The 13077-nt window shown below is 35.6% G+C and overlaps 2 protein-coding genes across 3 annotated transcripts; one reads left to right on the top strand and one right to left on the bottom strand.

Annotated features, from left to right (window-relative positions):
* Window positions 1-887: 887 nt before the first annotated feature.
* LOC110446458 (DDB1- and CUL4-associated factor 4-like) lies at window positions 888-7294 on the bottom strand. The gene is made up of 6 exons (XM_021491619.1): window positions 7098-7294; window positions 5854-6134; window positions 4323-5206; window positions 2778-2945; window positions 2340-2454; window positions 888-1812 (listed from the first exon to the last, which is right to left on the bottom strand). Exons 2-6 carry the CDS (start codon window positions 6122-6124, stop codon window positions 1559-1561), a joined length of 1692 nt encoding a protein of 563 aa, XP_021347294.1. The 5' UTR covers window positions 6125-6134; window positions 7098-7294; the 3' UTR covers window positions 888-1558.
* An 83-nt stretch (window positions 7295-7377) lies between these two features.
* Window positions 7378-12974, top strand: LOC110446460 (RRP15-like protein). Of its 2 annotated transcripts, XM_021491623.1 has the most exons (6): window positions 7379-7509; window positions 9275-9373; window positions 9491-9729; window positions 10797-10882; window positions 12262-12451; window positions 12747-12974. In XM_021491623.1, the coding sequence occupies exons 1-6, from the start codon at window positions 7413-7415 to the stop codon at window positions 12894-12896; spliced, it is 861 nt and encodes a 286-aa protein (XP_021347298.1). In that variant the 5' UTR covers window positions 7379-7412; the 3' UTR covers window positions 12897-12974. The 2 variants fall into 2 exon arrangements, with proteins under 2 accessions (XP_021347297.1, XP_021347298.1); XM_021491622.1 differs by having other exon boundaries at window positions 7378-7509; window positions 9275-9729.
* The last annotated feature ends 103 nt before the right edge of the window (window positions 12975-13077 follow it).

Genomic DNA, 13077 nt, shown 5'->3' with positions numbered 1-13077 from the left:
TATTTTCCTAGCTGTCTTGCTGTCTTTTAGTGCTTGGTAGTGAATTTTATTTATTAATAAAACATTCACGACATAATGATATTTCATATTTTATCTTCTTCTGTGTTATGGTCTTTTTAGTTAAAAATAAATAGGTTACATTAACACAACATTTCATCATTAGGAAGATAGGAGATTACTCTACCTCTACATGACGAAGAGGGATGTCTTACTGTGAAGATGACAATTTTCTGATCGTGATCGTGACCTTTCTCGATAGTAACATTTCCATAGTCTCTAACCTACGGTGTTTACATGTCGCAGCTGATTTGGTATTCCATGGCTTGCTACAAATTTCTTGGTTTTCCCAGACAGATATCGGCTCTGATTGACAACAAAACTTTTCGAGAGCTACAGGTTCATGAAAATGATAAGCTATAGCTTTTATAGTCGCCATCGTTGTCTGTTATGATCTTTTTCTATTTCCTTGTGTGATATGAAGATAGATGAATTTGATTATGCTCATTAGCATATCACGTATTTCTCAATATCCCAAATCCCACATTGAAAACTTAGTTTTACTTGTATTCAACCAAGCTTTGCATGGTGGTTATTGCTAATCATATAGAACACGCTTACTCTTCCTAAACGCATGGTCTTATTTTTTCAAAGAAATCCCTGTTAATGTTTCCTCTGTTCATATTTTGCACTGCATTCATCGATTATGTCTAAAAATTACGGTTTTATTCCCACTTTCATATTCACTTCTTTTTATTTTGAATTCAAAATCAATTTGACTTGATCACAGAAAAAAATGTCTTTTTTTCTTCATCTTTTTTTCTTTTGGTAACAAGTTTCCTAAGAGCATATTATGCTTTGCTTGTTTGTATTGTCATCTGGTGTTCATTACCTACTGTGTCAAACTGGCTTTAAATTAAAGTTGAATGTTTATACAGGTTCCCCTGCATCATAAGTTATTATTCTCCATACCATTCATGCCATTATAAGTTCAGAAGTTTCTGTAAATAATGAAAGTTTGATTTGTGTTTGAAGTTTTGAAGTCACTAGAACAAGCTACAAATACACTTACAGTTGATGCTCATGAAATAGTCAAGCACATATCATCTATGTTGAATTTTGTGTTTACATGACTTCCCACTATAGGTAAAGCTTACCCCTGCATCAGCTATAATAAAAAAGAAGAAGCCCTTTCACAGCTTTCTTTTTGCACATTGAGTATGCTCCCTTATATGTAGGAAATTAAGCAACAACAGGGGCCTGTTCGATTATGTGGAATAGTCAGTTTGTCTGTTTATAAATGTAATATTTTCGGGTTTAAATCCTGGCAGACTTGCAAAGGTTAATGAAAGCAGCATCAGATCACAAACGAACATCTCTGGTCCGAGCGGTACAACCTTCTGGATCACAATAAAGGAAAGCTACTCAGGTGTTATTTTCTGGCTTAAGAGTTATTTCCCTTGTCAGGTTATGACTTTCAAGTACATTCCTCGTCTTTCTCGTGTTTGGTAAATTCCTTGTTTTATGTAAGAGATGCTATCCCAGATAGAAATCCTTTTGCTCAGAAATAGATGGGCGTGGAGACATTGACAGATTCTGGCGACTCAGTGATGTCATCTGTGCTCATGCTTGGGTACAGGTAGAACTTGTCACCTAGTCCCATCAGCAGGCCAGCGTTGCCCTCCTCTCCTGACCATCTATCTGAGTAGGCCACTGAAGGTATAAAATCCTGTGCGAGAGACGAGGGCGGAGGTATTGTTCTCAGTAAAGCCCCTGTCTGAAGACACCAGAACCGAGTGTATCCTTCCGAGTCGGCTGTAAAATGATAGAATGAGGTAGTCAGGCAAAATATATCGAGATTATTCAAAAAGGTTATGGAGGTGATATACAGAGAAGAAGCATGGTATAACTATCCGATAAATGAAGCATCCAACTGAAATGCCAGTGATGAAACAAATTGACAGTATGAGGGTTAACATCAAACAATTCCAAGTAGACAAGGGTGGAGTGGAGCTACATAACTGAACCAGGGGGTAAACTGTATCCCCATCGGGAGGTACAATGTACGCCATCAAAAACATCTTCATAAAATCATTCAAACAAAGTTAACCACAAAACACTACAGTAAACATGGTCAAGGATTGCAAGCTTTTATAATTTTATTAATCTGATCTAGTTTTCTCAAGAAGAGATTCATCATGAACAATTTAGCATTTATATTCAACACTAATGCTGCAGAACTAATTTCTACAAAGGCTGCATATAGATTCACTAACCCCATACACAAGGTGTTCCTGGCCATTTTACTGTACAAGTACTCCCTACACAGGCTGTAGACTTACCACCATACACAATGCGTTCCTGATCATCCACGTGTATTGGTATACACCGATACTGGTTTTTCAACCCAGTGTACTGCTGGACAACTTTTCTCATTCGCAAGTCCCATAGACACACCTACAAAACAAAAAGACCATTTGCATATATACCCTAATGTTCAATTTGTCATATGCTAGTCCATGAAGCATAGATTAAAAAGAGAGAAAAAAATACTCAGCTTAGGATTTAGAATTCCAACAATTTTTGAAGAATATTTTTTCTCCCAAACCTATGGGTGTAGGAACAAAAGAGTCAGTGAAATGTAACTAAAGGTCCGGACACATTTTACATCCTTGATCAATATGAAAATACCCACAGAATTGCATATGATATACTATTAATACTCTAGAAACTTTTCTCTGTCTTGAAATTAACAAACATACAGAAGTTATGTTACGTACTTTGCCCCTGACATCGCTGGCCAGTAGCTTTGTATTATCCTGGAACAGTCGTAGACTACAGACACTACAGGACTGGCTCATACTTGCAGTAGGCCGGCTGGAAATACTACGTAGGTCATGGGTTAGAATCTGGTTCTTCCGTGTCCCTGTGTACAGGCAGTAGCGAGTCTGAAATACACAACAGGTGTCAGTTTGAATATTGTTTATTTAAGTACCACAATTATGATAAAATTTGAACCATACTGATGAAAATCATCAGTAATGGCATTAATGCTTACATTGGGTGCCCACCAGGTACATTTTCATATAATGTATTGTTATACCCTTGAAATTCTTACTCTTCACATTCTTCCTTCGATAAAATGTGAACAGTTAGTGTGATATATTAACCTGTCCAAAACTTAGGAGGTTGGACTGCTTATAATTAAAGTTCATAATAATGTTGACCTATTGGCAACATTTAATCCCATCATTTAATGACATTAAAAAATATTTTGTTGTCCCTTGGTGAATATTTCTTGTGATATTGCACTTGCAGAATAGGATTCATTTCTGTTTAAATTTAAAATGCATAATAAAGCTGTTATCAACTGGGTCTTTAGGCAATATTATATAAATATCACATTCATGAGAGGGCAATAATGCATATTTTCACCCCAAGGAAGCAATGTTGACCTCGGCTTCGCCTCGGTCAACAATGCTTTCCGAGGGGTGAAAATATGCAATATCGCCCTCTCATGAATGTGATATTTATTTTATTATACAGAGTGTCATGTTTAGTTGTTTCACCACTTCACCATTTTTAAAGGTCCTTGTGTTGATTTGACATAAACCAAGACTTCATCTCAACAGTTGTCGAATGAACCAACCATGAACGTGATTTGATAATACCCTGGCACTGGGACGAACCGTGCACGCACACGTTTGGCGCATGTAACAATTTTTGGAATAACACCCTGGCACTGGGACGAACCGTGCACGCATACGTTTGGCGCATGTGATATTTTTTGGAATGTCACCCTGTCTTTTTTATCTTTGTAAAACGAGCAAGTAACATTGAAAATGTTCACATCTTTCTCAACCAATCAGATTACAAGATTTTGACAGAAGGTATAATAATACCTTTTGTTATATTCGACCATCAGATCAGAATATTGCCCTCGGCAACCAAAGGCCTGACAGCATTCCGACGTTTGGGTGAAACATCATATATGTTACCAAAAAGGCCAGTCAAAAACTGTTAATGTGAAAACAGTAATACAATGTACCATGTTGTGATCGAAATTTAAATACTTGCAAACAAATTGAAAATATCCAAAAACGTTTTCCAAATACTGTATGTGCCTTTCGTTAAATTCATCACCTTCCCACCCCACACCTTTCTAATATTTTCTTTCTGATTTATCTTCGTGTCAAATTTCTGTGTCAGGGGTTTCTCTCTGACAGTCTTACCTTTGTATGAAATATTTGTTCAGGAATGTTGTTTCCTTAGTCCTACCTTCATGTCAATTATCCGTGGTAGGGGTTTCTCTCGGAGAATCTTACCTTTGTGTCAAATATCTGAGCCAGGGGATCACCATTATTGGTGTTCAGCTCCCAGAGTCGTCTTGTTTCCACATCAAGTAGTAGACCACACTTCTCACTCCCTACACTGAAGTTCTGTCCGTGTGTATTCCAGGCACAGGTCCATGTACATTTGTGACCCAAACTAAACTCAAGGTCATGGGCTCGGTCAAAAGTCTGCGGAAACTGACGTATCCTGGCCATACTCATGTCATCACCAGCACAGGTCAAGGACATAGTCGTAAATAGAACATGTCTGCCATTATTGTTGCCATAGTTACGTTTCAGGTCAGCCCAACAAACATCAGTCACCTTGTTCCAGATGACTAAAGCAGAAAATTCTGGAGACTCCATGTTGACACACAAACGACTCCGAACATTGGTCCGCTTGTCTCGCTTTAAGTCTATCAGCTGAATACTATAACTACTAATTTCCTGTTTGCTCCACAGTCCAAGAATACAATCTGCATTTTCACTAACCTCCATTTTATGCATATGTTCAAGTTTACTATAAGTCGGTTGAATCTGGCTTATAAGTCTTCGACATCCTGAATGAGTTAAATCTATGTTAGAAATTCTTTTAAAAGCAAACAAGTTATCAAATCGATGTTTTGACATAGCACCAGTACATATACTATTTAACAGATGAGGTAGATCACTAGAACTTTTTGAACCTGAAGTATGATTGGTTGACTGTGTAAGTTTTCTACATGTTTCTGGGCCAGATAATTCCTTTAATCTAAGCTGTTCCTTCTCTCGCCTTTGGATTGTCTCCCTTGTAACAGTGCTGCTGCTGCTACTGTTGTGGTTGGGCTGTATGCGGAAGTACTTTTTCTTCTCTGCATCAAAGTAAAACCCTGGTATATCTACACAATAATCAAGGAATCTTTTATTTTATAGTTACGTTACAAAATAACAGTTTCATATATTCAACTGATTATTCACCATTAAACATTTAGTTATATTACATGGTATTAAAGCAAAGCATAATATAGAAAAAAAATACTACTACAAAAATGTAGTATACAAATGGCTGGTGAAAATTGATGGAAACATGTACATGTCAAGGTGATGCTAGGATGCACCTTTTATTTATGAACATTGGTTTAGATTGTTTAACATAGCAACATAACATAGATGTGTTTAGTAACAATGAACAACATGTTTTTAATTTTTTGAGGAAGTTAATATAGATGGATAATCTACCAATTGAGCTACCAGGTCGCCAACCATCGACCCGGTCTAGTTCCCCTACATACATCTAACCAGATTAAAAAAATCAGGATGTTGCGCACTTATAACCAATAAGAAAATCTTTAAAACAGGTAATTACCAAATATGCATTTAATTCTTTAAGTGTTATTAATTACAGGAAGAAATCAAAGATTTCAATTATTGAAAGAACAATAAACATTTAACGGGAACCAAATCTAGTGCCATTTTACCAGAAGTCTTGGGATTCTGTTTTCCATGCACCAGTTAAAATGTTAGTCTCTGCCTTTATAAAGGATACCCAATGTATCTGCTTGGCCACAGTTGTTCCCAGTTGTCTTGTTTTGCTGACTTAAGTTTCCAGGTTTCCTCTCCTTTCTGCTTGTCTTCAGTTTCTTTGGTTGGCCTTTCTCCTCCATATGTGGCCTTCCCTCAGCTCTTTGGGGTATGAAGGTCTTAGTTCTTCCATCAGCTGAGTGAGGTGAGCTGGTCTTTGATCTTCTGTCATGGTCAGTGTAATTAGACTCTGCATCATGTTGTCTCCATTTGGCCATTAAATTATTCCTTTTCATAATGTATAACCTGTAAAATAATGGTTTTATTAGTTTGATTTATGTATAACATACTTTTTATTTGCATTTTTTTTTATAGAAACGGTTGGACATGAACTGAAAACTGAATAACTAATGATTGCGAGTACTTATTAATTCAGTTAACATTCAACTGTTTATATTTGCATGGCCCATTCTGCACTTTTTACTGATTATATTATATGTACCTCATTTTATATGGCATACGTATATGTTTTATTCAGCTTTAATTGCAGACTCAATCTGATCATCCTGTTTGTTTGAAGAGAAAGGGTGTCCAAAATGAACACAGAAATGTGAAATTCACTCAGCCTACTATAAAGTAAGCAATGGTTATTCATGTAAATTTATGTAACAGAGATGAAAAATGCATAGCCAGACTGGGATTTGAACATGGTACCTTCTACCTCTAGACGAGTGCTCTAACGTTATATATATAATCAAAGGGGTTCATTACCAATGTCTGAAATGCTCACATGCTACATGCATAATTGCGCACTTAAACAAACATCAGAAATATGAGACAAAACCCTATGCTCTCACCAATTGAGCTACCAGGTTGCCAGCAATCGACCCAGTAATTCACCTACAATTATAGTATTATCTACAGTGGCAGATTTTAATTGTTCCTTTTCTGTAAATCATGAGTTGTCGCCCCTGATCTTGATTTTTTTACGAACAAAATCAAACTTGGTGAGGACATTATAGAGACAATGATTATTTGTAGCATGCAATCATATATTGTATGCGTAAATACGTTAGCATATGTATGTTATAACATATATAGTCATCTGATCTATCCACAAAATAGATTACAAATGGGACCAATTGCGCAAAGGAATTATAGTGCAATGCCTCTACTCTGAAGAATATTGAATGTACACAACGTACATAAGATCATCATAGCTACAAAAAAAATGAAGGTAAGGAATACAAAAATAGGTTGATAATGCACCTTAAATTTTCTATCTGGGGAGCACCATTTGATAAAAACGACGTGACACACTCTCCTTCTAAAAATCCTTCTGTTTACATTTGCAACTTCCGGCGATCCATGCTCTCAAAATATATCAAAATAACAGAAGAACGAAACTAATCAAACTAGATCATTTTGGCATTTCCTCCAGAATAGTAATTGAAATACAAATTAAATGAAAGAAGAAGCAGCAAATTCATTTAAACATGTTTCTTGTTTTTGAGAATTTGTTTTAGTTATATTTTTAACGTTACTTCGAACAACGATGTGGAATTTACATCAACTAAAACAATCATGGCGGCCACGCACGTGGAATCATCAATCGCTATGACTGAAAATGTTGATTTAAGCTCTGACGAGGGCGATATAGATGATGACGGCATAGAAACAGGTTTGTAAACAAACTGATTGCCCGATTTTCAGAAAAAGTCACCACGATAAATCTCCATATAAGCTTACCGATATACAACCCCAAAAATGTACGACATGTTTCATAGTTTCATGTTTAATTACACATTGTTAGGCCTAATGTTCATCAGTTTAGCAGACGAATCGCAATTCATGGTCGATTGTTGTACATTTAAGAAGGATATAAAAATGTATATATTAAAATTATTTGCAATAAAATGCTTATAATAGAATTGTTTGGGTATTTTATATTAAAAACGAAAAAATGTTGAATTATCTTAAACATGTTGGGCACAACGGCGCATAACTATGGGTTATCATCCTGCATTTGGGTTACAGTTACCCATTTTAAAAAATAATGATGTAAAAAATCTAACATTTATGAAAAATGAAAATAAACATTTAAATGTATGCTTTTTGTAGTCAACTTTACCATAAACCTTATTGTTTTATGCGACTTTGCTTTAATTAATGGAAATTGAAGTCTGAGAAAATATAACTCAATACAGCTATAATTTAAAGGTGAATAGAGCTATATATGTCTTTATAGCTATATAGCGCAATCGGCAGTGTGTACTGGACCTGATAAATAACACAATGATACACAAATAGTTATCAATTCTGATGCCTAACTTTTTTGGAAAATAACAACAGGCGCGTATGATTTTTTCTGTGTGTTATATTTATAGCTGTACTCTACAACACACTTTAATCAATGGAGTGGATATAATTTGTCATTTCAAAAAGATTTAGACCACTGAATTAACATTTATTTGTGCACATTTGTACCTCATAAAAGTCATTGTGTTTTTTATAAAATCGGATTATGTTGGAAGAATGACGCCCTTTTTTGTTCATAATGTTTAAAAGAACTTTATGTGTTATCATTTAACTTTATTCTCCATTTTAGTAATAAAATTGTTACCCAAATACAGGATCAATACCCATATGCGCCGTTATGCCCAACCTGTTAAAACATAAAATCAGCAAATAGCACACAAAATACTAATTGAAATGTCCATCCAAGTGCCGAAAATGTTGAAACAAATTTTGGGAAGGACCAAAATATCTTTTGCAAGTACTGAAATATCTTGGTACCAATGCAAAATGACCTACATGTAGTACCAAAAACTATGTGCTCAATTTCTGTCTTCAACATTTGATCCCTCAGAATGATCATTCTCTACTATAGATCTGTTGAGTATGAAATCTTATAAGTCTAGCTTGACTCTCAGTCATAGCTTGACAAATTCAGTCAGTCTTGAAAGGTTGCAACACATTTTGATGCCTACATTGATTATGTAAAAACTTTACTAGTTTGAAAATCTCTCTTCTCTTTGCTAACTAACCTGTCATTTCTCTAGATTTCTTCACTCTATAAACTATTCTTCTTTCTATGCCAAAACCATCACACATTACATATCTGGCTGTTAATCATCAATTAAAGGTAATTATAAGCATCTGTAGGACTAGGATTACATGATCATTTATTACATTATTATATCATGTAGTATAAGCGGTTCAATGTGTTAAACTATTCTTCTTTCTATGCCAAAACCATCACAAATTACATATCTGGCTGTTAATCATCGATTAAAGGTAATTATAAGAATCTGTAGGACTAGGATGACATGATCATTTATTACATTATTATATCATGTAATATAAGCGGTTCAATGTGCTTCTGTCAGTATACCTGGTACATTATGACAAAAAAATCATAGTAAAAATCATGTTGACATTTTCAGGTGAACCATCAGACGATGATGAAGTGTCAGGAGGTGATGATGAAGTGTCAGATGATGATGAAGGGTCAGACGATGATGAAGCATCAGGAGATGATGATGATGAAGCATCAGGAGATGATGATGATGAAGCGTCAGGAGGTGATGATGAAGCGTCAGGAGATGATGAAGCGTCAGGAAATGATGATGAAGTGTCGGGAGATGATGAAGCATCAGGAGATGATGAAGCGCCAGAAGACGTGGTTCCAGAGAGTTCTCAGAAAGCTGGTTTGGCTGACGCCATGGCAAAAATTTTAGGGAAACAATTACCTAAACACACCAAGGTTATTCTGGCTAAGGGAACAAGTGATAAGGAAATCAATCGCAAAAGACAGGAGAAGCAAACTGAAGATGGTGGCGAGGAGAAGAAACCAAAACTGAGTGATGAAACAAATGAAAGCTTAGCCAGTTTAGAAAAGGTGAAATATAAAATTGAAAGAGCAAACAGACCCGACTCATATGCTCATTGATATGGTGTATATTTTGTTTTCTTAATGTTTCCTATTTGCAATTCCAATGATCATGCCTTTGATGTCACATACAGCTACATACACAAAGATTTATATTCATTTACTTTGGTACCCTACAGTATATATACATGGTTCATTTCTTCTTTCATTTGTTTTGAGAAATTGATCAAATGAATTTTGAATATGTCGATTAGAAGTTATATGACGGGGTCACCATACTGAGAATTGTTTCCTTCAAAATGTTTATCCTCATAATGTTAATACATGTATTTCATGATCCATCCACTTTGTTGGGTGTTGAGATTAGTATTTACCTCCAGCGTTATGATTTCGATTTCCTGACACTCTCAAAAAGCAAAACAAATTGTTAACTAAATTTGAGTGATTTTATTCCATATTGTGATTAATCATCATTGGTCTAAATTTAAACCTTGCTTATAGATTATCATAAAAATTCGACCTGAAAGATCGCATGTACACTGATTTCTAAAACATTATATATCCTTGCCTATAAACAGTATAGGCAGTGATAGTCCGTGTAATAACTTTTTTCGTCTTACACTATCCAATAGGGTTATGGGTTTTAACTATCAATTTATTTTATTTCAATTTTTGGTACCATATATTACCAGCAGTGTACAACTTCAACTGATGGCTGGGGTCATCGGTTAACCTGGGGGGTTTTCTGGGGACTTTTTGGGCTGGTAATGGGCCCCATTCCCAATAGAAGCTGTTTCATATTTACCGGGTATGCCTTGACCTTGGCAAGGTCACATGGTTTAAATATCTTAAATTCATAAGGTCTAGAGCCATGATACTTGGATATGTAACATTGACCAATAGTGCAAATAAAGATCTCCATCACATAACTTCAAACTGCATATAACATCAGTGTTTAAACCATTACAAGGGATAGATATATTTCCAAGTTTAGTTTGTTCCATTTGTAATTTTCAAAACTCTTTTTTTAATACTCATATGTGTGTTATGTGAATGTATTTACGTTTGATTTTCAGAAACGTCTTTGGGAAGCAATGGGTAGAAGAAAACCAGACCCTTTGGAACGTGAAAAAGAAAAAGCACTTCAAAAAATAGCTCAGAGGTTTGTATTCAGTTATAAGAATTTTAGTACATGTATAAAATTGCTGCAAATACCTTGTTATATGTTTCTTGAATTGTCTTATTCCAATGTAGGATACAAATGTATAAAACGGAATGCAGTGACTCTTTTTATTCTAAGTTAACACATTAAGAAAGCTTTGTATATATTTTCTAAATCTTAAGAAATCCGAGCTACCTGATCCTCCTCCTTTACTCGGTGATATCTGAGAAACCATTAGGTGACCGATTATACTGAAATACACGCATTCAACAATGAAAACATGTAGCAGTAAGTGCTGGAAACCTATGGAATCAATATTTGGCATTTCAAAGAATTTAAATTTAGCAATCTTCAAATGATTCAAATGAAATTATTTTATATGTGTCTTAGAATATGTATTGGGAGTTTTATACGTATATTACTCAGAGTGTCTGTACTGGTAGTGTAGTTGTATGATTGAGTAATGTTATTTACTGCTCATTCTTGTTGGGCAGGTGTATAGCAATCATATGTCAAGGAGTGTCCATACTTTTAGGGGATTTGTACACCTGTATAATGTCATTAAGGGGCCATATTTTTAGGGGATTTGTACACCTGTATGATGTCATTTAGTGGCCATAACTTCAGAGGAGTTACATATCTGGATAATGTCATTTAGTGGCCATACCTTTAGAGGGGGCTGGAGTTATACACCTGGATAATGTCATTTAGTGGCCATTCCTTAAGAGGAGTTATACACATGTATAATGTCATTAAGTGCCAATATTGTAGGGGAGTTGTGAAGTTATATAATATTGTTGAGTGCTCATACTTGTAGGGGAGTTGTGAAGCTATATAATATTGTTGAGTACTCATACTTGTAGGGGAGTTGTGAAGCTGTATTATATTGTTGGGGGCTCATAATTGTAGGGGAGTTGTGCAGCTATATAATATTGTTGAGTGCTCATACTTGTAAGGGAGTTGTGAAGCTATATAATATTGTTGAGTACTCATACTTGTAGGGGAGTTGTGAAGCTGTATTATATTGTTGAGGGCTCATAATTGTAGGGGAGTTGTGCAGCTATATAATATTGTTGAGTGCTCATACTTGTAGGGGAGTTGTCATGGTGTATAATATTGTTAAGTATCCATACTTGTAGGGGAGTTGTGAAGCTATATAATATTGTTGAGTGTTCATACTTGTATGGGAGTTGTCTTGCTGTATAACATCGGCGAGTATCCATACTTGTAGGAGAGTTGTTGAGCTGCAAGATATTGCTCTGTATAATATTGAGTATCCATACTTGTAGGGGGTTGTCTTGCTGTATAATATCGGCGAGTATCCATACTTGTAGGGAGTTGTCTTGCTGTATAATATTGTTGAGTCCTCATACTTGTAGGGGAGTTGTCCAGTTATTTAATGCTGTGCGTAAACAGCAGAAGATATTGGAAGAGAGCAGTGCAGGGCTGACTGAGGCAAAGAAAGCAAAGGTTGTTGGAAATTTGACCAAGGGCAAGTTTCTTGATATACTGAAGGGAACAGAGAGCAATGTAAGCTCACAACCGGACACGGAGCAGACCAATGTGAAGGTTAGTGTTGTAACAATAACATTAGCGATTTTTAAAGCGTCTGCATGGTTAATGTACAATCTTGTATAACTGCTATCTATAAATTTCTTCATTGCTGAGGCATTGAGCAAACGAAGGATTTAGTTAAATATCATGGGTAACGTTTTTATTGATTAACATAGAGGTCCTAAAATTTTACCACCTTGACTGCATATTTTTTCTAGTCTTAAATCTAGTATTCTAACAATATGTGCCACTTATAAAATTACAAACTTAAGTGCTGAGATTACTAACTCCTGGCATATTTAATCCCCAGGTCAAGGAGGAACCAGACGACAAGTGGAGCATATTGCGCGAGGACTTTATGATGGGGGCAAAAATGAAGGACTGGGACAAGCAGCCTAGTGAAAGTGATCATGACTCGAACTCTAATCATGAACTCTCTGATGATTCCGAGGACGGGTAGAGTCCTGTGGGTTGGGGGAGGGGGGATCAGGGAGATAGGGAGGGACTAGGGGAAGGGATTGTTTTAATAAAACTGTTAACAACAACACTGTTTTATTATTTTTTGTAATACATATGAATTAAATTCCATGGTACCATGACCAGTATACTATTAGCTATAGGTTTATATTACTTAACAGACA

The sequence above is a fragment of the Mizuhopecten yessoensis genome, unplaced genomic scaffold, assembly GCF_002113885.1.
Source record: "Mizuhopecten yessoensis strain PY_sf001 unplaced genomic scaffold, ASM211388v2 scaffold2699, whole genome shotgun sequence".
Lineage (NCBI taxonomy): Eukaryota > Metazoa > Mollusca > Bivalvia > Pectinida > Pectinidae > Mizuhopecten > Mizuhopecten yessoensis.
The sequence above is the reverse complement of the archived record's forward strand: the minus strand, read 5'-3'. Positions and strand labels throughout refer to the sequence as shown.